Consider the following 25,152-nt stretch of genomic DNA (forward strand, 5'->3'; position numbering starts at 1 on the left):
CTTGAAGGGCACTTGCCTCTGACAGGCACTGTTAGACTATGGGCTTTTCTAATGCCATGGCTTTAGGAGAGGAATGCTAAAACACAAACGGTGACTCTTTGTACTTTTGTCAAAAGCTGTTACTTAACCTGCGTTTGTGTGTGTGTGTGTGTGACATTTGAGTCACAGTAAAGGAGGGATAATAATGTTTGATTGGCTGTGATGCGGTGGGGCTGGGCTTGGCTGCGTGAAGGTGTGCTGCATGGACAGGTGTGAGGTTGCACCACCTGATGACGGCAGTTCCGTCAAGAATATCGGGTGGTTCGGTAATAAATTGAGAAACAAATGCGAATATAAAACAACCTAATTCCTCTTGTGGATATGTGATCTTTTCTCACGCCCTGCCTCTGTTTTCTACCTTTCACTCTGGAGTCTTTTATGTGGCTTAAATGGGACATATTCTCTCTCTATATATATAAAAAACACTTTTCCTATGTTTCTACACTAATATTTGGTGGTTTTGTGTTACCAACCCAAAACTGCTAAATTAAACCATCCAGTCAATCCTGCGTAGTTTGCGTAATTCAGTAATCAAGTACTGAAACATGTCTGGCAGCACTCTTGTCGTTTGTGCCGTCACATCTGCAGGGGGGGAGTTTACAAGATGTAAACATGCTCCCCGTGTTTGTGCTCTGTATTTTCAGAGGCGTTTCTGACGGAGCTGTTTGAGACAGGAAAGAGGGACGCTGTCCTGCAGCATCCGTTTGCTATTTTGACCAAAGACTGTCAGATATTTCATATAAGTGTTTGGGAACTGCGTTAACTTGAGTAATAAGGGTATAATATGGGACCTTTTAAAAAAAGTAGATATTTATTTCCCAGGGCTGAATACGTTAGAGTTGTACACATGACTATGGGCTACAAGGTGTTAATATACACACCAAGAGTTTTCCCCTCTGTCAGCACTGTGCAGGTACGGTTCACACCAGGCGCCCTAATATGTGTAAATTCATTTCCCCCCCCAACACAGGAGGAAAACTTCAAAGGGAAGGATGAGGACTTGGCCAAGTGGATTTGAAAGGGATGAGTCTCTAATCTGGCTCAATTTTGCTTGCTCTGTATCTTTTCTCACTGCATTTTGACTCATTCTTTTTATACCCCCCTCCTCCCCACCTTGCTTTTAATTCTTCTACAAGCCGTGAATCTGCCTCGTGAACTGCTCTTCTTCAGAAGGTGAAATAATAAATTATGACTCAATGCTTCAGTCAGAACGGCAGCGTAAACTGATTCCAGGTCTTTCATTTGCTTGTTTGGGGGATTATATTTATTTAAGACCGTCATCCCTCGCAAAAGAAAATCACAGATGACTGTACTCGGACCCCGTACGACCTCCCTCCTCAGCTGCTTTTGCTCACCACCGCTGCTGGAAAACTGGAGGGCGTACTCGACCCGTCGCAGCATCTCTCTATTTAGCAGCGTGTGTGTCCTCTTCCCAGGTCTTGTCTTGTAGCAAGCATTTGAGGCACTCTGCCCTCACGTCAGACCCCATGTGACAGCGTCTGAAATATGCATATCGAGGGTTATTTGGAATGCCAGAGATGGCAGGCCAAAGTGCTGGAGACCTAATTCTCTGAATGTTTGATGGTTCTAATGAGCAGGGAAAGTACAAGACTAAGCACTTTGTTGGCTGCTCGACTCGTGGGGTGTGTGAGAGAAATAATGGAGGACAGGATGAAATATTGAAAACTCTGATAACGCCACTGTAGAGGGGAGACTTTTCTTTTCCCATTGTGATGACGCAAGGTTAGAAATAAAGGTCTCGCTATCTTCAAGGGAAATTAAAGGTTACGTGCCGTCACTTAGGAGAAGAGTCTATTCTATCTGGGCTGCGTTTGACTTGATCCACCTGCGTGCCTTTTCAAGTCGTTTTACCCTTTGATAGATGCTTCAAGGATTTACGCCTGACGATAGATGAGTGTCAGAAGGACAGCATGACCGGATGGACAGACCGATGGACAGATTGGGTGCACCTGGATGAAGGATGGTGGCCCGAGGCCGTCACTCAACTAGTCGAGAGTCGGAGTGAATGGCTCGCACTGTTACTGGAACCTGTAATATATTTGCTCTCCTGGTGCTCTTGCAATAAAATGATGATAAACGACAGGGACGAGGGGTGAAACGTGTGTGTGTGTGTGTGTGTGTGGCCGAGCAGAGACAGCACATTTTAAAGCTAACCCCAGCACTGATGCATGAGACGTTTCCATCTTGCTCCCCCCCCCCCATACAAAGCTATGCAGACACCAGGAGTGAGCTTGTTTTCTAAAACTACTTTAAGTTGTGCCCTCTGTTTTCTACTAACACAGTGAATGTAAAAAACTGTGACCGACAAATTAATAAATATTTATCTTTCCTCCAAAGGGGGACTTTTTGTGCAGTAATAAATTTTCACAGTGGGACGTCACCCGGGCACGATTTTGGATGCTCTATTTAATTGAGTGTGGGGATTTGAGTGGACAGGTTTCCGGGGGGGGGGGGGGGAGGGGGGGGGGGGTTGACTCATGTCACCCGTCCTTTCCACTCGGCTGTGGAAAAAGCTTTCGTGGCAGATATGGATTAGCGTCAGAGCATCGCAAGGCAGGTATTACATGACTCTGGTGGCTCCGGCAGCGCTGCCCCCCCGACTACTAAAACGCTGTTGTCTTCTGCCTTTGCAGCATTGCTTCTACGCAGTGGCTCTTTTGTACCAGTGCCAACCCTAATGCCCAGGCTTCCTGTCAGATCATAAGCGCTGAAGGTGTTTGGTGGAGGTGGGACGGGGGGGGGACGGGGGGGGGGTGGGGTAGGTTGTCAAACCAGCTCCTTATTCCCTCCTCAGTTACTTCCTCTCCATCTCTTCTTCTACTCAACTCTTGCTGCCAAAAGCCAGAGACAGCTCAAAGGGGCCAAACATGAAAGCCATCCCTGAGATTCTGTTTTTCATTTCAGATATGGAAATGTGGAATCCCAAATACCGCCCGTACCAAGGCTGCAGAGAAACACCCAGCCTCCTCCTCTTCCTCTTCTTCCTCCTTTCGCTCCCTTTCTATTTTGCTCCTCTCCTCCCTGTAGTCTCACCCCTTCATCATCGTCTCCTTCCGTCCTCTGCTCTTGCCTCTCAGCATCAGCAGCCCCGGGCTTCCAGGTAGATAGCGGTTGATTGGCAGCTGCTGTGGCAGTCATTGAAACTCGCTGAGAGTGGATGAGTGTCAGCCTTGCTCCAGGGGCTAAAGGCAGCAGCAACGCTGGAGCTCCCTGCCAGAGAGAGAGAGAGCCATGAAATAAGACGCAGTCGGTTTTTCTTTTCTCGTTTCTCTCAACTGAACCAGGTCGGAACGAAATAGGTTTTTCAAACCACTCCAGAGTTTATCCTGAGACTGGAAACTGCAATGTTTATTTATTTATTTTTTAACACATACTGCGTTCTTTCACCCTGTCATTACTTTTTCATTATTTTTGTCCTGTGTTTGATTTTATTAAAATATAGCATTGTTATTTACAAGCACCCCTTCACTGCTGCCTCCCTCCCTCTGTCCTGTACTCAGTGGCCTCAGTCTCAGCTATTATGCTTCTTTATGATTATCCATGCCATCCTTGTAGTGCGTCACAAAAAAAGTTCTGCCTGAAAAAAGAAAAAAACTTTGAAGTAAAACTTTATGCCTGCCCGCTTACACAGCAGCCAGTCGGGGGGAGTGTGAGAATAGGAGAAAAGAAACATAATAATAATAACGTGAAACTGCTTCACTTCCAAAGTGGCTGTGACCAATTCCCAGATGGGAAGAAGCGCGTGTGTGCGGGGCCTTCGCTGTGTTGCAGCTTGAGCTCGGTCCTGTCAACGGCAAGAATTGCATCAGTTTTCCCTCCAGCGAAGAATGCTCCATTCACCACAGCACAGAGGGACTAGATGATGATGGAAAGAGAAGGAATACAGAGTGATGATGCGTCTCTATCGGTACTCTACTTCCTTCCTTCCATCCATCCGTCCATTCTTGGAGACGAGATGATCGTCTCGTCTATAGCCGCTTTATCCGCCATGGGTCACCAGTCTGCTGCAGCCTATCCCCTTCTGGCTATGGGCAAGAGGCGCGGCGAGCCCCAACAAATTTGTATCTTGTTTTATATTTTTACATTTATATTAACTTTTTCATTTATTTCTGTATATATTTTATTTATATTTATTTTTAATTGTGGCAGTTTTGGTCCTCCATACCCAAACACATGAAACATGTTCCGAACCCTTCTCAAATGACCTCTTCAAACTGAGTTTAATGGCAACGTAGTTCAGATCCTTCAACGTTTTGATTGCCTTTCTAGTAGAATATCCACATTTGTGTAGCTAACCTTTACGACCCAAGAAATGTAATTTCCAAGCTCGGGGTGGAAAACGGATGTAAGTCGGCTTTGATTGCATAAAAGCACGACGGGAGATGCTGCGGTGAATAACGACAACGCTAAGCCTTTTGGACGTGCTCGGAGAATGGCACGAATTCAGACGCAGACACACAAACACACACTCGCGTCAGCATCATCCTTTACATATGCAATAAATCAACAAAGAAGAGCGGAGGCTTCTAAACTTGTTTATATGTAGATTTTCAGGTATCGGGATGATGAAAAACACTAAATACATGCCAAAACACTGGTGCTATTTTTACTCTCGGATAAATACCATGTGGGATACAAGATCTTTGTTGCGGTTGCTCTCTCCACTTCCATGGCCCTCCATTACACAGATTTGCAGGTAGCACAAGCATGAAAAGGAACTCATTTCATTTCTGAAATACACACATTATGGTTCTGTGTGTCACGCTGCTGCTCCGTGATTGGCTCTATGGCTGGTATAAGAGGTTAATCTCCTTGTGAGAGGTTTGGTAGCAGGTTGTCCTGGCAATGGAAACCACGTGGCGCCGCTAGCTCCACTCCGCCAAGACAGGATGTATGCTGCTTTTCCTTCACTAGCCGTCCCACTTTTCCTCTGTCTGTGGGGGTTCCTTTAATTCTAGTTTAATGGATTGGCTAATCAAAAATGTTCTCTTCCGACAGAAGAAGAACGTGTCTCGTAGTGTTTGTTACACTTTCTCTCTAGTTGTCTTGATGAGCTGTGTGTTAGATTCAGATTATTATTGGCATGCTGTGAGGGGATTCTCTTATCGGAGCCGGGGACACGTGGGAACGAATCATCTTTGTGTGAACGGAGCAGATGTTTGCTGTGGGAGTCAAACCTGGCAAGCGAGAACACGCCATGCTGCATGGATGCAGATGTTCCACAATTATAGGAAAGATGCAGAGACGGAAAAACAAAGAGGACAGACATTATCATTTTGTCTTCTCCCTCTGAATAAATATGACCTTCCCTGTCTCTCCAGCTGGTGGCAGTATATGAAGAGCAGGATCCTCACAATGGAGGTGACGGCACCAGCGCCAGCTCCACAGGCACTCAGAGTCCAGAACCCTTCAGCAGTGATGTCAGTTCGGCGTCGGCCGTGCAGTCCTACCAGGCCAACAGCGAGATCGAGGTCACCCCGAAAGCTCTGCGGTCCAGTAAGTTCATTACATTATCACCCAGAAAGTTCACGACTGTGACAATAAATATCAATGTTACACGCAATCCATCAAGAACGTCTTCTGATCATTTGAATCCCCGTTCAACTTAAATGTGCAAACTGCTGCTTGATACCGAAAGAATTAAAATAGAGAAAATATTGCACAACTGACTTCCCAGGGGGTTGCATGGTGGCGGAGTGGTTAGCGCTGTTGCCTCACGACAAAGAAGGTACCGGGTACGAATTCTATCTGTGCAGAGTTGTTATGTTCTCCTCGTGTCCACGTGGGTTTTTCCCCGGTTTCCTCCCCAAAACATGTAAGTTAGGTAAATTGGCTGCCCCAAAATTGCCCGTAGTGTTTGTCTGTGTGTGTGTGAGTGTCTGTGCGTCTCCGTGTGGCCCCGCGATGTGCTGGCGATGTATCTGGGGTGTACCCCGCCTCTCACTCATGGCAAGCTGGGATAGGCTCCAACAATTCCCATGACCCGCAAAGTGGAAAAAGCGGTAGAAAATGACTTATTTGGGTATCAGGTAACTTTGTCTTAATAATAATAACTGCATCCAAGCCACATTCTGGACTAGTGCCCATATATTTAACCATGTTTCTGGATTAATGGTTTGAAGCCTGAAAGTAGAGGCCTCAGTACAAGGAAGGTTGTTCTACTCTGGCTAGCATCTGCCTTCCTTGCCATGCTTTTGAGTGTCTGTCGGTGGATTGAGCCCAGGGAATAGCTGCGTGTCGACTGAGATGGAAAACCAGAATGTTTTCAGTCACAGTTTGACACTCGGTCATGCAGGAGCACACCATGCCAGAGCAAGGTGGACATGCACACGCTCTCAGGTGGCACACACAACCTGAAAAGGGCACATTGCAAGTCGATGACTCCGACGCTGTTCATGTCCACACATTCACGCCCCGTGAAGTGGAACCAGCGAGCTGAAGCAGAGCTGTCTGCAACTTCAAAGGATATCTGAAGCATCCAACTAGAACCTACGGGCATGGCCTCAGACACACACACACGCACACACACACATGCATTTAAATGGTAAGGCCATGCTGTCTTGACTTAAAAGTGCTCCCTTGCGTCCCCCAGCCTGCCTGGGAGAAACGATTCACTGACAAAGGCAGTCTGAAAGACAACCATTAGTATAGTGCGGCAGCCAGTTTGTTTGAAGCTGATCCGTAGTCGGCTTAAATCAACTGATGCACGGCTTTCTTTATCCTTTATTCTTTATTTTGAGTTTGTGAGTTTGATTGGCCACACAGAAAAAGGATGATGTCATCGTGAGCGTCATTTTTAAAGTGTGAATATGTGATAAAAGGATGTGCTCAGCGAAACATCAGTCTTCCGTTGGATGGAAGGTTGCGCTGGATGTTTCTGGCCTGCTGTTGGACAAAAACAATGGCAATCCAATGGAGCCCCTCCCCCAAAAATGTCACATCCTGACAATAGGATTTGCCTTGTTCAGAATTGTTTGTCTGCAGCTCGTGTTGGGTAATATAGTAATCAGGCAATATTTTAAGGGGAAGCACAATTGCTGCTTAGTGCAGAGAGCATCATGCATGTTGTTAGTGTCGATCTGAATGCCCGTTAATGGACTTGTGTCGATGGCAGAACGATCTACCATCGTGTCACTGATCCTGTTGTCAGTGCCAAAAGTAAAAACGTATGGATTAAAGTCATGAAGGGTTTGTAGTTTTTCCTGGTTGGAACTACATCATGCTTCTGACAGTGTGTCAATTGTCAGACTGACTCACATTTCCCATGCAGGAAAATTCTACGGGTGCTTTCAGGAAAAAATGAAATGACAATTGCAGCAAAAAAAAACAAACTTGCTTGCTACACGCTGTGCTGGGTTTATCTATAGCAAATTTTCGGAGATTATGACGGAGGAAAAGCAGTCGGGTATGGATGAGAAATGTCTTTTTTTCCCTCTGTTCACACAAATGCAGTGTCAACAGCCAGATAAAAGTGAGACTGCATTGTTTACAGGAGTTGTTTGTGCCTTGGAGATGACCACACTGACTTTATTTATTTTTTTATTAAAAACAATTCTGCTCCAAAAGGGCCTCAAAATTGTGTGTAAAGAATAAGAATTTTAAAAGATGGCGAGACAGCCTGACTGAAAGGCAAGAAACAAACACACCCGGTAAGGAACATAAACAAGACAGACAGGCGATGACACCTCCAGAGACACAGATGAGCAAATTACTGGCAGCGAGATTGCATATCAGACATCAACATGTTGCCACGGCGCCCTTGGTAGCTGTGCTCTGAGGCAGAGAATTATGGCTATTTAAAATCATCATCTTTTATAGCCATGTTGATTGTGTCCCGTCTCCCCCGACAACTCCCAGAGTCCCAAACTCTCCCTTTTGCTTTCTGTCTGTCCTCCATCCCGCCCTTTCCTTCGTCTTGGGAACTCATTTTAGATTTCTTTGCTAACATGTGCCATGCAGGTCAAACTGCTAATAATTGGATGGGAGATGAGATTTAAATTACAATAATGATTGCAATTTTCCCGTAATTATTGGGACGCGGTAACTGCCGGTGCTTCTGCTCACTGCGAAGTTCTTTGAGAAGTAGGAGAAAATGTGTGAAACTTTAAATTAATTCGGGATCTTATTGTGCTTGTACCTTCAAAATAAAAATATTTTTGTTCTTTGTATCGGAGGAATTTCACAGGGGTCATTTGATTTGACACAGATCGTACTTTATATTACTATATATATATATATTTTATATTACAGTCGGGTTGCCATTTGTCAAAGTGTTTTGATTCTACTCACAGCATTGAATCTTTTAGGCTGTTCCTATGTGGGATCAGGGCAATAGTCAATGAATAATCAATAAATCGCCGGTAATCCTGTCCCAGACAGCAAATCTGGCACGAGTGTGTCTTTTCTTGAACTTGAATTTCATATATTGCTGCTTAAAAGTTCCCTCGAAGGGAGGATCTTTTATTCTCAGCTTTTTAATAGGCTCGGAGCCATTTCTCAGGATACGCAGTAAGGAAATGGATAATGCTGAAGTGCTATTGACTAAGGTTAAAACTTCACTGACATTGATGTGCAGTGGCTTTAAAACACTAACAGAGTATCGGAGTGATTGCAGCGATACTGCATGGATCCCTGCCAGTGTGCAGATAGAATAAACTAAAATACCTTAGAATAAGTTTCTTACAATTCACACTGTGACGTCCAAAGATTCAACACAAATGTCCTTCCCCGGATTCTTGAAGGAAGCGGATGCCCATTCCTCCCCTCGCACGGTCTTGTGGTCCTTGAAGGTCTTGCTCTGACAGTTGCTGTTTTGAGGCCATTAAAGAGATTGCCTGCGTGTGTCCCTTTTTATTTAATCAATTTGGCTTAGTGGTCTGTCACCGAGGAGGCTTCCCTGTTGCCGGCCAAGGCCATATAAAAGTCGCTACAGAAGAGGAGATGCACAAGCAATCGCGACAACCACAACATATAGCTTATGAAAGAAAGATTCCTAGAATTGTAAAATGCTTCTACGCTGTTCTAAACAAGAACATAAAACTGTTCAATTTAGTCATTTTCCCCCATAGGTATATAGTGTGATGGACATTGAATTATTCTTTTGGCATGCTTTCTTTTTAAGCTCTCACCTCAGATTTTAGTATTTAAACCGTGGACTTCCACCTCCTCTTGGGCTCTCCCGCTGTGTTGAGGTGACTTCCCAGCAGTGATTGCCAATTATAGATAAACGACCAGGTTTAAGGTTTGGAACCGCATGCATCCCAGTCAGATAGCAGGCGCTGATACTTATCATCATTCCCATCTGCCCTCTCTGTTTAACTCTGTGATCCAGAACTATGCCGCTTTAATATTTCACTTCAGTAGTATGCAGGCAATGCAGGACAATCTAAAGGCCTTAATAGCAGAGGGATCACACAACTGATAATGGGGATAGGATTCAGCTGCTGATTGGTTGACCCATCTCAGGTTTGTCTGCCTTCTTCGTTTCCCTTTCAGCAAAGTTCTCAGATTAATGCTGTTATTTTTGCTCGACCTTAGAAGACCAGGTCTGCAGTGTTATACAGGTGCAGTACTTTTTGGGATGTCAAGCTTAGCCCACGACCAATTTTCCATTTTTATCACACGAGTTGACTTTTCTATTTTCATGGTTGGACACATTTATTGTCACTTACCAGCCAGACAACAGGGACAGTTGAGTTATTTCAATCTCAAAGCATATTTAGTGAAGGATGTTTGAATCCTGCTTGAACAGAAATGGATGGAAAGTTTCCGAGCAATATGCGCCTTGGCTGAACACGAGGATGTCGTGTCTGTGTCTCTGCCAATCAGAGACTTACTGCAGAGTCATTTGTTCGAGCGATGGCCATTGAGTGCACTCTTTCCCACTGAAGATGGAAACAAGATGTAAGTGGATGTTGTTGTTTTTCTGTTTATCTGTTATGCAGCCAAAGGGCAAACCATTGCATCAACTATTGATGCCCCATCCGTCTTAGCCTGTATCATTTATTATAGCCTGTTGCTTCTAAGACTTTGTCAAATACTCAGTGGACTATTTATGGGCAGAGTTTTGGGTATCGGCCCGAAGACAAGGTAGCCAACCATTTTTTCTGTTGTAGGAACAAATTGGAGCAAAGTTTTCTGATCGTCAGTCGTTCCTCAGCGGCGCCTATGAGCGACGTATGATCTAAATAATTTAGCTAAAGGGGATTTTGGCAAAGTTTCTCTCTCTTGGACCTTGAAACTTTGTAGTTCGGTTGTAATTTGTGTTTAATTTAAACTGATGCACCCCATCTATATTTGGTTGCTATGTTGTAAAGCGCTGTTGTTTCAATGGATCCATTGAGTTGACTTTGCATTTGCAAGAAATCCCACTTTTTAACAGTGTCGATGTATAGAATACTGGATAGCTGTATTAGCGTCATCGTAACCCTTCATGCATCGCCTCAACTCCTCTCCAGCAGTGATCCACCACCACTCCAAATGTGCATCTCACCTCTCAGAGTAATATCAGAGATGAGAATACACTCAGCAGCGGAGGATGTTGGGTGGGTAGCGAGCTCATCATAGCACACTGAAAGCCCATTGAAAACCTATCAGCTCTCGTGATACGATGAGCTGCCTTCCTCCACCTGAGTTACTCGAAAGGCTATTAGTTATGCCAACTCTTAATCATACTCTCACTTGTAAATGGGGAGACAGGGAGCACCCAGGGTGGGTGTTTAAACTGCTGAGAAGTGGGCATTCGGTTCACAGTCGGTGGGTATATCAGTATTAAAAACACTTACACCGTCATAATATCATCCAGGGCTTCTCATAACTAATTATTGCAATGCCCAGCACTGTTAAATGGTGAAGACAGTGTTTTGGTAATGAAGTGTGAAGCGCTTGCAGTCGTGAAAGTCTCCACTCAGCACTGCTGGGAAAGGGCTACCAACACTATTCCTGTTATTACTTGTGCCAGAATTCCAATAAAGCCATAGCTGGAAAGCTGAATCACGTAGTGTATTTATGTGCGTGTATGTGTATGTGTGTGTGTGTGTGTGTGTGTGTGTGTGTGTGTGTGTGTGTGTTTTTGACTGCTTTATTACTTCCTGAACCGGGGCTGAGATCGATTTTGTAAGTTACTTGTGTCACACTTAAAGCAAGAAAAGAGCAGCGACTTCCTGATAGGCAAACAAAGCCATTAGTACTTTATGAAATGCAGAAACAGACTAAATGGGGGGGTAGCCATAACCCCATGCCAAAGAGCATGGGAAGGGAGCCAGGGGTTATTATCGCTGACTCCGTCTCAGCACCGGTGACAACGCAGGAAGACATTTAGCTGAGCTATGTTTCTGCCTTCACTTTAGGATTTATGGTATCCAAGACCACTTCACGTTACATTTAAAGCGCAGTTCATCTGTTCATAATGTTTACATTTCTGTTACCTTTCTGTTCTGTTCAGATGTACAGTAGTCTGTTATCAATGGCACGGCTGGGATTGATATGCTTTGCAATGACAGGAAGTGTTAGCAAATGTGATTAGAGGCTTGAGTCATCCGACCTTTTCTCATCGTATTTTGGACAGGTGATATGGAATCAGTAGATTCTCACACTGTCTCCTAATTATTGAACACTTAAAATATCTCCCTTCTGCTTCCAGGTTATGAGTTGAGCCTTCAAAAAAAATGACACATTCAAATCAGAGCTTGAGATCTTTATTAGTCATACTCTGTGAACAATAGCATATCAAAATTGACAACACTCCTTCATTCCAGGATAAATATAATGTCATCATTTGAAGCAACAGTCTAAGGTTAAGCACCAGGGGTCAGCTCTGAGCCCCTTTTTGTTTGTCATGGTGATGGATAGACTGAAAGATGAGGTGAGACAGGGAGTTCCTTGGAATATGATGTTTGCAGGTTACATTGTGTTCTGCAGAGAGAGCAGGGAGCAGGTAGAGGAGAATTTAGAGAAGTGGTCGACTCTAGAAAAGAGATAGAAAGAAGGTGAGCAGGAGTAAAACAGAGTGCATGTGTGTAAATGAGAAGGTCCCAGGGGAACAGTGGAGTTACAAGGAATAGACGTAAAGAAGGTAGAGGACTTCAGGTACCTCGGGTCAACAGTGCAGAGTGATGGAGAGAATGTGGAAAGGAGGTGAAGAATCATGTGCAGGCAGACTGGAACGGGTGGAGGAAAGTATCAGGTGAGCTCTGTGATATGAGAGAGTCTGCAAGGATGAAGGGAAAGGTCTACAAGACAGTGGTGAGGACAGCCATGATGGACGGCTTAGAGACGGTGGTGAGGACAGCCATGACGGACGGCTCAGAGACAGTGTCTCTGAGAAAAAGACAGGAGGCAGAGCTAGAAGTGGAGGAGATGAAGATGCTGAGGTTCTCCTTGGGAGTGACCAGGTTGGATAGGATTAGAGATGAGACAATCAGAGGGACAGTGGAGTTTAGACGTTTTAGAGATAAGGTCAGAGAGACCAGACTTTGATGGTTTGGACATGTCCAGAGGAGAGACAGGGACTATATCGGTAGAAGGATGCTGATGATGGAACTGCCAGGGAACAGGGCTAGAGGTCGACCCAGGAGAAGATACATGGATGAGGGTGACATTCCTTAAATAACCTTTGATATCCATCTGCTTTGATGCTATAGAGTCTGATTGTGTTCTCAATGTAGCCACCCAACCCTCCCCCAACCTGGCTTTGAGTGTTGTCTGGCAGGGTGGACGAATCAGGGGCCCGATTTGTCACAAACACCCTTTGTTTGCACACTATGGATACACAGACTCACCACCCCTCCACGGGGCCAGATCATGCGAGTCATTCCTCCTCCTGTTTTCCATCAGATCCACAAAGATACACTCCCCCTTCCACATTCCCACAATCATGATCGTTTTTAGAGTACTTACTTTGGCTCACAATCACAGCGCTCATCAAACCATAACATTTCTATATAGTTGATTCATTGTTATTTTCTCACGGAAAATCACGTCTTTCCAGCCCATTTGAACATTAATGGCAAATTAATTGGATAATCGCAGCAGACTTCTCAGTGGAGTTCCCTAATGCTAGACAATTGTTCAAAAACCACATGTTGGACTGAAGTTCTTGGTCTTGAATGTTTGGATAGGGTCAAGCTGCTCCCTGTTGGCACAGATTACAACTGTAAATTGTTAAAGTGTGTTGAGATGTTTGCTCTGACCTACAGGAAGAAGCAGAAACACACTAATGGAAAAAATAACACTTGACTCCCAACTCTGGAATAAATCTCTCACTCATTTGTGGGGATTTCTTTTTTCACATGTTTTTGATTTTATGGAATCATGTTTGTACGAGCAATTCATACTCAATGAGGAAAGTTCAGTAATTCCACATACGAGCGCTTTGACATAAGAGTGTTCCGAGTTACGAACCAGCCTGCAAGCAATATTTTTGCTTTGAGATGCGAGCATGCATTTGAGATGCACGCTTCCAGATGCTGACGCTAGATGGGCCGAGAGCTGCGAGCACGCTTCACCCGTTGCGTTCCCTGTATTTGTGAATATTCTTTGTAATAAGTGGTGGGTCTGAAGAAAGCGAGCGCTAAGGATGGCAGTAAGAAGAAAAAAACGCATGATGACGATGGAGATGAAATGACATTATTGCTAAACGTGACATAATATGAAAACCAATGCATTTCATATGCATATCATGTTCCTGCATGACACACATAAATCACTTCCTAGGACCGGCGGAGCACAAAGATTATTAGCTCAAAACAAGCAAAAAAGAAATACCCATTACTATAGTTTCTGATCGCTCCGTGCCACTAAACTTTGAACAAGACGTTTTGATCTGAGACGAAGAAAAAAGTATTTTGCTATTTCAATAAAGATAAAATGTCTCGATGATGAGAAGCTGAATGTAATTGTAAAGAAAGTCAATAGCTGGCTTCATCTCAGTGTAACACAATTTGAAGTGAGTCATATAAGTTCTTCAACTTTTTATAAATGGAAATCTGCAACAGAAAAGAAAAAAGACTGGAATTGAATTGCTATCTTCTTGCTAAAACGTTCTACCTCCATATTTCGTCATTTGATCCAACCATTCTGCAGGGTCAAATTGTGACATTGCTCTGAGCAATTGAAACTTTGGACCTCGGTCGAGACCTTCCATGTATAACTACAAGAAACTCTGCAAACTTGAACCATATGCAAGCGCTGAGAGGCTGTCACCCTTTTGCTGTCCTGCGATGCAAACCAATTTCTTTTTGGTGCCGTGACACATCTGGCCTGCAGGTATATGATTTTAAAAAAGCAGTAGAGAGCGACTACAGCAGTGATTTATTGATGTTTAAGTGCCACACCTCAACCTCTTTCGCTTCCTGTGACTTCAACATAATCACTATTAAACCAATGCTTTCTCCCACAAGCAGAACATTATAGTTCTGCCATTAGCAGCAATTAAATAAAGACTGATTGTTGCAATATTCACGACTGGAGCAATAAGTTATTTCTTTCAGGAGTTGCGTAATCATCGAGGGAAAAGTTCTGTCTCTGTGTCACTTTAATCTGCTTTAACTTGTTGTATGAAACTATTTCTGACCCGTTTGCTGATTTGATATGCAATCTGATTCGAAATCGATTTCATGCGTTTGTGAGCTGTGAGATTACCAATGCGTGCTCACTGGCTGGGTACCAGCTTTGAACAGGCCTCAGACCAGTGTGCTCATATCACCCCGTCCGCAGTGCTCCCTTCATCTCACGAACCAAATAACATCCGGCTTCTCTCACTAAATCATCAAAGGTCCAGAATAACTTCAGGGGTCTGATGGGAGCTCAAATCTTTCAACTTTGCTTAAAAAAAAACACAAAAAAAACAGCAACTGGAGTTGGGAGATTTCGGTTCACAGGAGAGGATGACGTCGATCTCATGGCTGGAATCTTTGCGATATGGATTTTGCGTACGTGTCGTCTGGAAGCTTTATTGGAATAAGCCCCATGCTTTCGGCTGCTGCTTGACCTGCCAGAAACACTCACAAAAAAAAAAATCACTCACCAACTCATCACCCTCCAATTGACTGTGGCAATTACGTCTCACACAATTTAGTTGTTTGAGGCGTAGAAGCATGCCCTGTCTAAGCATATAAAGTACTTACATGCTATATATAGCATGTAAGCATATATATATATGATGGTATTAAATGCATGCTACATTCTGTTCTGGCGAGGTATGGGAACGCCACAGATTTCACATGTTTATTTGTGTTTTAGGGACATTATAGAGTAGACGGTGTTAAATTCACCAAACGTGATGCATGAGCCGGTACACAGGTAAATAGAAAGCTTGAAGTATTGATTTTTGTACTGAATGGCAGCCTTTTTTTCCTTTCCAGATTCAGATACAGTAACATTTATTGTGGTTTGCCAACATCTGCTTGTTAGAGTGAGGCCATAAACAATGTGTTTGCCCATATATATACACTTAATGTACAGACAGCCGGATCCAGGCTGCTTTTCCAGCTATCCATCTACTGATTTACATCTTCAGAGATGCACCAAATGCTATTGTTGACCCCTTTGGCTCACAGTGGACCACTTTCCTCTTTAAGATCTCGCTATATTTCATCTCCTCCACAGTCCCAGTTCCCACCACTCCAGGGTTGTATAGCCCCCCCCTCCCACTCCAAAATGAAACTTTTTGTTCCCCCCTTCAGATCGTTCAGGTCAGGATGTTTTCAGAAGAAATCCCCCCCCACCCCCCAACCCCCCTTGCCATACACAAGGGACATCAATATGTAGTCAGTGGTTGGAGAAAAGATTCAAATGGCTCTGTGCCATAATTTATTCAGTCATTGAACTGGTCCAGGCTTGAAGCTTTCAAAGTGGCCCAGAAAAAAAATAAAAATGCTTTTAGACATTTCATGAAGCCGTGGTCGGCTGGCATTTATATTTAAATCAGTTGGTTGTGAAAGCATGGACTCAAGATACCCCAGGGCCAGAGGGCCACGAGGGAAAACGCTCCCTTCACAGACCAGACAACCTTCATCCTTGGTTGGCTGAGGGTGTCTGTATTCTAGCCGTACTGCGCACGCAATTTGTATTCATAGCGGGGGCTTTACTTCATTTATTCCATAACCTGCAACTCAAATGCTACTGTACAGAACATTTCCAGCCTTGGATACATTGTATTACTTTTTTCTTTTTTTTATCAGTGACCTTCAACACATCGCAGGTGTTATTTTGTAAATTATATATGACGCAAGAGTAAATCTACATCAAAGTCTGAAATATACCTCACTCCCAGCCATGTTGATTAGTGATGTCATATCTGGTGTCTTTCACATATCATCTTGCCATAGACTTCAGAAGGAGCCGTTATAGCTACGCACGTGATATCGTTTGTGCTGTTGTTTTCAGTGAAATCAGCGATTCTGAAGCGAGTGGTGACCTTGAACCCAATTCTCAAGTTTTAAGCTGAACTAATTCCTTCAAGGCTCGGGGTGGCTGCTCACAAAGATCTTCAAAATGCTTTCATCCCCCATGGTGCGATCAGGAACAGGCATGGACACACACGTGCGCAGGCTGTCTTTACTATGTCCTTTCTTCATTATTATGCAGGAGCATTCGCTCCATTACCTTGAGTTGGCAGCCGGACAGGAGGAAGGGACACGCCCTCCTCTTCAGGTAAAGTATCGGAGCTGCTCTATCAGCTTAATACCATTTCAGCGATAGAAACTCCCCGGCTATCGTATTAGAGTTGACCCTCATGTCTGTCATCACTAAGTTAGAAGTGTATTTTGGTATGTATAAGAGTCACTTGGGGAGCATGGAAGTGAATTGAGGTAGATGTAACTGCACTTGACAAAGCAGAATCTGGCCAGTGGTGGGAAAATACAAACCAGGACGTTGTCCTTGCTGATCTAGAGTTATTTCTGAATGTGAGAGACTCCATAATCATGTTAAGCAATGATAATGTACATCTTCAAAATGAACATTGCGCTTTGGATCATTATAGATGTTGTGACAGTGTCACACTTTAGTTAGGTTTGTTTACTCAGCAAAAGTACTTTGGTAAAGTATCACATAAGGAATACATTTTTCCTAGTATTGGAAACACAATGTAAGTTTTCAAAAAGGAATCTGGAAAGGCCACGTGGCATCAGCTCAGAGAGGACATATCCTTAAAAAAAAATTAAAACAGCGTTCACATTTATGAATGAAAGCATGGCTATAACCAGAAGGGGGAAGAGGAAATGCATCATCTCAAGTATTCATGGTGATTCCTATCGCTTTGTCTGACAGTGCACTTGCTTCATAACCCCTACCTCTTTTCAATTCTGCACCATCTTCCATAAAAAATAGAAGAAATCTGAAGCTGTGCTCTGTCGGTAGAGGATTGATTGATTTGGATAAGCTTGCACATGTAAATGTTCTCATTTTGTACGAAATTATTTCAGTATTTATTTTCATATATTACTGCATTTATCCACAGAGATTTATTCTCACAAATATATTTCTCCAATGAGTGCGAAAGATAAATAACGGACAAAGCAATATAAGGTAATAGCCTCTGGTGGGGCTGACCTTTCCCTGTGGTGAGTTGTGGTGTGTGTGTGTGTGTACGTCTCTGTGACCCACGTAATCCCTCACTACAGAGGCTGGATTAGGGGTTTGTTTTATTAACCTCCCCCCCCCAAACCTCCACGGTCTCACTCCCTCTTCAGCCTGGATCGATGGCTGCCTCGGTCTGAAGAGGTGGCGCTGGTTATTAAACGTGGGACCAGACATATACCCTCGGTTGCCGGGATAATCCCATCACAAATTAAGTGGAGCAAAATTGGTCAGGGAGAATAGGGATGGGGGGGGGGGGGGGGGGGAGTGAATCTTCATATTGTGACCTTCTAAAAAGGTTGCACACAAACAAGTGCAATCACTAAAACACACTCTTATTTATTATACGTTGAGCTGTTGGGCTTTTTAGTCGTGACGAATCAGCATTTTATGAAAGACAAGCCTCACTGGGGATATGCAGTTCCCGTCGATGTTTAAACAGTGGCTTAAGGAAACGACCAGATGTTTAAGCATGGATTCATATTGCTCAGACTTGCTCGTACAAAGGACATCCTTTATGCTGCATCTATCTCTCTCTCTCTCTGCGTCTGTGGTTGTGTAATCTGGATGGGCCGAGCATGAAATCTGGCCTCCAGCTGCAGCCCTTTCATTGTCGGCAGGTTAATTTCATGTTAGTCAGTGGGTGAAAATGTTAAGAATCAAATGGACTATTAGTCCTATTAGTGATGCTAACATCTGGAAACAGTCATAATGCATGAAGAAAGATTGACGTTGTCGTGGTTTCAAAAGAGCCAGATAATCGTCCGGTGAGAGTTGAGCCTTTATAGGCGCTCTGGGAAATACACCAAGACGTTTAATCAAAGTCAAGTATCTTGTGAAACTAAATGAAATTCAAACCGTCTGCAAGAAATGTGTTTTTTTCAAACCCTGACTTTACATTTTCTTCTTGTTGCCCGTCTTCTTTGCCCTTTCTCGGCGGCTCCCACTCTCTCTTGTTGCCTGTGTCATGTGGGATAACAATGCACATGAATCATTACGCTTTGAATCCGCTGTCTGAGGTGCCATTAGAGCCCTGAACTGGATGTGAACCGGCACTTACATAGAGGGGCCCAAAGTCTATTGCGGTGAAAGCCATTATTGAATTTTCCACCCAATTTAAGTGTAAAAGCACAATGACTGGCGCTCTTTCTAAGCTACTTAGAAAGAGCGCTTTTAAGCCGCTTGCTACTTGAGAACTTGACTTACAATATTTCTGCCGTGAGAAACACATATTTAGTGAGTCAAGTTCATTTGGAAGACATTTGAACCTGCCGTTGGCAACTGTGCTCGGTTGCGAGTGAAACTTCCGGGACATTTCCAGATATCATCACGTTGTCGTTTGCGTATTAACTATCCACGCCAGAATTCCCCTGAAGGAGGAGCCGTGCCATTGCATCATCTTTCTTGGATGAAAGAGGACTGCAGCACCCGTCCTGTGGGTTTAGGATGCGAGACTGATGTCAAGTCAAGAAGTCCAGAAGGGGTTTTATAACATCCCTCTTAAATTTGATGACCGGCAATGCAGAATTACAACTAAACTACAGTAAAATTGAGGGGGAGTAGTGAAAGAATTTAGCATCACTGAGCAGAAGACATCAATAAAGGTTTTACTCGGAAATTCCATTTCTTGCTTTCAGCCATGACATCATGGCTGAATATTAAAAGGAAGGATGTGTGTTTTTTTTTTTTTGTCTGGGATGCACGCATGCTGATCTCACCTTTTTACATTTGGGATTTAGGTGCAGAATTATTGCAGTCTTCGACCCCGGCTCCGCTGCAGGCATCCACAGTTGCATTCATAACTCCTGGTTTTGTCACGGTAATAAATACACACAAGTCGCAACGCAGCGTAAGCCCTGATTAAAATGCATGGCCTCCGCGGCGAACATGCGTCTCTGGTGTAATCAGATGGAAGCTTAGCTGCGGCATATGCTTGCAGCGATGATCTGCCGATGGATGACAGGTGGCTGCCCGACTATTTGCATAATTATGGGTGCAACACACAGACTGCAAGAACATCATAAACAAATCTATTTTATTTTGTGTGTGGAGGGGGGGGGGGGGTCCAAATGATTCCCACTAAAGCTCAGGGATATCCTTTCCTGCCATCTATTGTGTAACAGACATCAACTGCATCTCTAGCTCAATCTCTTAACCAGCACGTGAATGATGGAGCCGCTTTGATTTGTGTTGGCGGCTCTGATCTAAGAGGAGAATACCGACAGGCTGCAGCTTTTGCATGTTTCCTGTTGCGTTTCTTGACAATGCGTTTTGGCGGGGGAGAAGTCCCATATTAAGTCCAACTTTCCTGGATCGGGTTCAGGCGCTAATGCAGCGTTGTTAAGCCTGACCCTCGGTTTAAGAGTCAAAGCATGATATGTGAGCAACTTTGCTCTAATTATGATTGCTGTTGTTACGTTTGGACTGGCTTGGCTTAGCTTTGCTGAGTGCCTTCAGTAATTTTCCAGCTGAATGTATATTTAGTGAACATCATTCACTATCGGGCCTTGGGCCAAACCAAACCTCTACAGCGTTTCCTTTTGGGCTCAATGCCTTTATATGGAAGCAACACAATAATCACGACTCTCCATGTCTCAGCTGACCTTTCATGTAATTGAGAAGCTGCTGCAGGGGTCTTATGGCTGCCAGACAGAACAGTGGCCCCAGAAAGGCCCCGTTATTTGGAACACTCGGATACAGCTCGGCTCAAGATGGGAATAATACCGCAAGTGGTTTGATATTTCTGTTAAGCTACTGCGTTCTCTGTTTTTTTTTGCCATTCCCATTCCGCTTATGTCTTTCTTTCTACCCTCCTCCACAGACATGCCTCTCCACGTCCGTCGCAGCAGCGATCCCTCCCTGGCCGGCCTCCCTCCTGGCGAAGGTCCAGTGGTTCCAGAAGAACCATCCAGAAGGAACCCAAACCGATTCCCCATGGCCGCTAGCTCCCAAAAGCTCAACTACAAACTGGCTGCTGGGACGGGCAGCCTGGAACGAAAGGTGACGCATCAACCCGGCCAGGGATGCATTGCTAGCTTAAAATGTGTGAAAAGCCTTGACTTCAGTCCGCTTTGTGCCCGCAAGTCGTTTTCTGGAGCGCTTTATTGCATCAAATACGTTATCAGACATAAATTTGCACCCAGCGGCCTCCCGTTTCCACTTCCTCAATGCTTTCTCCCCTCACTTTCATTCTTTCGCTCCGCTGCACCCCGAATTATCATTGGATATAACCCAGTGCTGCCCTGCTTTTAGATCTCCAGCAGTAGCACGGGTGGTCTTTATCTGAACCCCACTCTCTCTGATAACAACCCTTCCTGTCTTCTGAAAAAACGAGCCGAGGTTGTTAAACACGTTCCCTTTGTGCAAAATTCACCTTTTTCTTAGGCCTTTTGAGCCAATGATTAGGAAATCTTAAGAAAGACGAATACCTGCAGGTACATCCTCCCTGCGGCTTTTCAATGAGAAGGATACCAATTAACGCCTCAACATGGCTGCCCCGGTGCATCGCTGGCAGATTGCAGCTTCTTGCTGAGAAAGAGACACGTTCCTCAATGAAACGAGGAGGTTGAAGAAGGAGGTGATTGAGTGCTTGGAGCGTGACATGGCAAACCTTGGTGTGATTAGCTGTGTCTGATAATCCTATTTAAAGACACTTCAGCTGTCTTCTCAAGAATACAACGGCACAGTCTTCAGCTCAGGAGCGAAACCATTGAGCTAACTTTTTCTTCTTAGACCTTTAAGAGGTATTTTTTAGACCTATGAGAGATATTTCTTTTTTCTTTTTAGCTATATTAAAGTGACAATTTATTTTATTTTATTTTATTTAAACATAACAGCAATATAACAGGTCAGTATGGACCATTCTGCATTTAGCCCGTCCGCTCTTCCCTTTTTGTTTTCTCTTTGCAAATCTGGTTGCTTTGTACTGCCGGTTAATTTGCATAAAGCATTTAAGAGCTAATTGTAATGTCAATTACGTAGAATAACACAAACAGTACAGCGCAAATGTCATTACCTGCTTGAATTGACACAATAGTCACTTTTTCACGGCCCACTCTGTGAGTAAATGTATTTCAGCCTGTCTTCTGCACACTTGTGCGGATTTCTTGACACGTCACTGCCTCGAGGCACCTGGAAATGGCTGCGCCACAGTCCAATGAAAATCCAGTCTAAATTCGAAGCTTCATTTATTTCCCTGCGACTTATATACCAGATCAGTCAAACACAAAGCTGCGAAACTTAGAGAGGCTGTTTTTTCAGACAATTTAATATCAGTGCTCATATTTAGTCAAATAGATTTGTTAATGGGTTAGATGACTAGATGATCTGTCGAGGACATCATGGAGACATGGAACAGAGTGAGTGAGCAGACTGAGCTTCGTTATCAGTCCTGTTAATGGATTAAATATAAGCCCGTGGTGCATGTCTATACGATGGAAAAAGTGCAGTTTGACACTCCACACATTCACACCAAACCATCCATTTTAGAATGTGTGTAGACGGCATGATCTTCAAAATCCTTAGAAGTAAATGGACTGCACTTATATATATCGCTTTTTCCACCTTAGCGGTGCTCACAGCGCTTTACATTAGGCCTCACATTCACACTCCAGTGGGCGACTGCTGCCATGCAAGGTGCTGCCAGACGCACTGGGAGCAATTTGGGGTTCAGTGTCTTGCCCATGGACACTTCGACATGCGGACATTCAGAACAGGGATTCGAACCACTGACTTTTTGATTACTGGACAACCCACTCTACCAACTGAGCCACAGCCATTACTACTACTAGATTACTACTAATCTAGTAGTAGTAATAGTCTGCTTGAATGGGTCAGTGGAAACGCTATTCAAATAAGCCTCACTGCAAGTCTGAATTTAATGTTCAGGTATTTCATTTTATTTTATGACTTGTATCTGTAGCAGATGATCACTTATCTGGTTTAAAGGATTTAGATCCTTTAAGTAATTTAATTATTTAATTTAATGAAAGTAATTTATCTGTCTATAATATCTCTGTTGATTACTGACCGATCTTTATGGAATTGTTATACAGTCATGTAGGGGTGGGGACCTCTATCTCTACCAACGAATTTGATCTGGATCTGATCCAGAATTAGGTCGGAAAAAAAACATTAAATTTTAACATTGAAAACTCCATTTACGGATTCCAAAATTAGTTAAAAAATATACATCAACTCTGATTCACTTTTACTTTTCATGGTTGGTGTATAAAGTTATTAAGAACAATCTAGAACATTTTGGTCATGATCCAGATCACCATGTGGACAGTGGAAATCTAATTAGCAGTGGAATGAGCTGCTTGGCGGAGGTCTGCGCTCTCTGAGGTCTTCTAGTTTATTCATTTTTTTTTTTGCCTTGTGCTGTTTCTTGACAAGAGCATTAGGTTTTTGTAATGGAACTGAGCATTGTGTCTTTTGATTTTTCATTTTCCTTTGACTGATTCAGTCAGTGAAATATAAAGCCTGTTTTTATGCTACTGTCAATAAATATTACAATTATTAATAGGCATTGACTTGAATGTATTTATGTCCTGGACCAAACATACTTAAAGACAAGCATATATGCATTGGTGTCATATGGACACGAGACATTTTTTAAGGTGCCTTGTCATTCTTTCGGGGAGGTTTCTTGATACACTGCGGTCTAACTATGTTCTGTTCAGTTCTTTGGCTCAGTTCTGCAGAATTTCCAAATATAAGCCAGCAGGGCTCCTCAATCATCAGTTGACACTGCAAACTCACATCACATCTCCCAATAGCTTTACGATACCTCATACTCCTCAGGCTTAGAACGGTCGGCTTAACAGATCAGGAAGTGGATATGAACCCATTGATTTAGTGCTACTTCTCTGGTATCTGTGTTTCTCACATTTTATGATGTGACGTGTCGTAAAATGGGGGGGGGGGTGTCCCTCGTGGCTCTGTGCTGCTCAGCAGGGACGGAGGCCTCGGCAGAGCCCACGTGTGTGGCTGAGTATTATGGTCCCGTCTGCAGTTCTTCCTCTGGCCGCGTCCCACAACCTTCAAAACACACATGGCATTACATATCATGCAGTGATCTCTCCTGCCTTCTCTTGCTGTGTCTTTTCTTTTTTTCATTGTTAGCTGCAACTGCAACAACTGCTGCTTGCTGGGTTCGTATCCAATCTGTGCAGAGTTCTCCGCCCGGGTTTTTCTCCGGGCACTCCGGTTTTCCTCCCACCTCAAAAGAACATGCAATTTAGGTCAATTTGTTACTCCAAATTGTCTGCAGTGTATGTGTGTGTGTGTCAATGGTTGTCTGTCTCTGTGTGGCCCCACGATGCGCTGGCGACACATTCGGGGTGTACCTCTCCTCTCTCCCATAGCAAGGTGGGATAGTCTCCAGCAATTCCAGTGACCTGCAAAGTGGGAAAGCGGAAGTAAATGGATTGATCGATGTGTGCTGCCAGATTGTCACTTCTTCTTTCCCCTGTTTTAGCTTCCTGTGGCTCTGAAAAGATGTGACAAAGGGTTTTTTATTTTCTTTGTCATGGATTATCATTAAATAAATCTAATATCCTGTCTTGCTCTTTAGCAGCACTTTAAAATTGTCATCAGCCATTGTTCTGCTATGTCTTTGTGAATCATTGTCCCACTTTGATTTTCATGATTCATTTGATTCAGTTCTTTATTCAAAGCCAGCGTGACCTTCAGAGGTCGGGATCGAAATGCCAAGGCGAGCATGTCGGGAATGTAATCTCACTTGCTTGCATGTGTGTCTTTTGTCCTTGTGGCCATTATAATACATCTGCTAGTGACATTACTTTGACAGGATCATTTTAGAAGCTGCGTTCTGTGTAATGGAAGAGCTCAGCTGTGGCTGTCTTATTATAAGTGGCCTCTTATTAGCAGATCGGCTTTAGCTGAGAAGGGTGAGGTTTAAGGGTGAAATTAAGTGAGACTGGAATGATCAACACTGGTTTGGTGTGTGGCAGAAGTCCAAGATGAAGAAGCATCTGCCACAGGGCTGCTGTAGATTGCAAAAAAAAACAAAAAACTGAAATATATGGAGAAATATCAGTCTTTGAAATGATTTGTGGGGAAGAGATTTGAGGCTACTCATTATCTGCCTCGTAATTTGTTTGTGGTGTAAATTGAACCTTTCTTCTGACAGGAACATCCATGCGGCGACTTTAATTTTCCACCTCTTACGGTTCCCTACGGCAGGGTAGAGGAGGCCACACCTATCGCAGTCTTCCTCGTGACACGAGTGGCTGGTCCACACAGTTCCAGAGAGAGACGACTCGATCTTCCCTCAGTGCAAACCATCCAATGGTGGACCGCTGGCTGGACCGACAGGAACAGGTAGGGCCTTAAGTCGTGACACGAAAAGCAAAAGATTAAAGTCTTGAAAACACTCCTTGAATAGATGTGTCTAACAATTGACCCAGTTCACATTATTGATGCATTCATGTTGGGCCAGGGCAAAAGGAAGTACTATGGATGACACATGTATGCCCTGATACTATG

General features: G+C 43.8%; 1 protein-coding gene across 1 annotated transcript in view; it reads left to right on the top strand.

Annotated features, from left to right (window-relative positions):
- pard3aa (par-3 family cell polarity regulator alpha, a) overlaps window positions 1-25,152 on the top strand; it is a 281,009-nt gene that overhangs the window by 74,171 nt on the left and 181,686 nt on the right. The window contains exons 3-5 of the mRNA XM_068747703.1: window positions 5,382-5,556; window positions 20,462-20,640; window positions 24,850-24,987. Coding sequence (XP_068603804.1) covers window positions 5,382-5,556; window positions 20,462-20,640; window positions 24,850-24,987 — 492 coding nt within the window. The remainder of the gene's footprint in view (window positions 1-5,381; window positions 5,557-20,461; window positions 20,641-24,849; window positions 24,988-25,152) is intronic.

The sequence above is a fragment of the Brachionichthys hirsutus genome, chromosome 14, assembly GCF_040956055.1.
Source record: "Brachionichthys hirsutus isolate HB-005 chromosome 14, CSIRO-AGI_Bhir_v1, whole genome shotgun sequence".
NCBI lineage: Eukaryota > Metazoa > Chordata > Actinopteri > Lophiiformes > Brachionichthyidae > Brachionichthys > Brachionichthys hirsutus.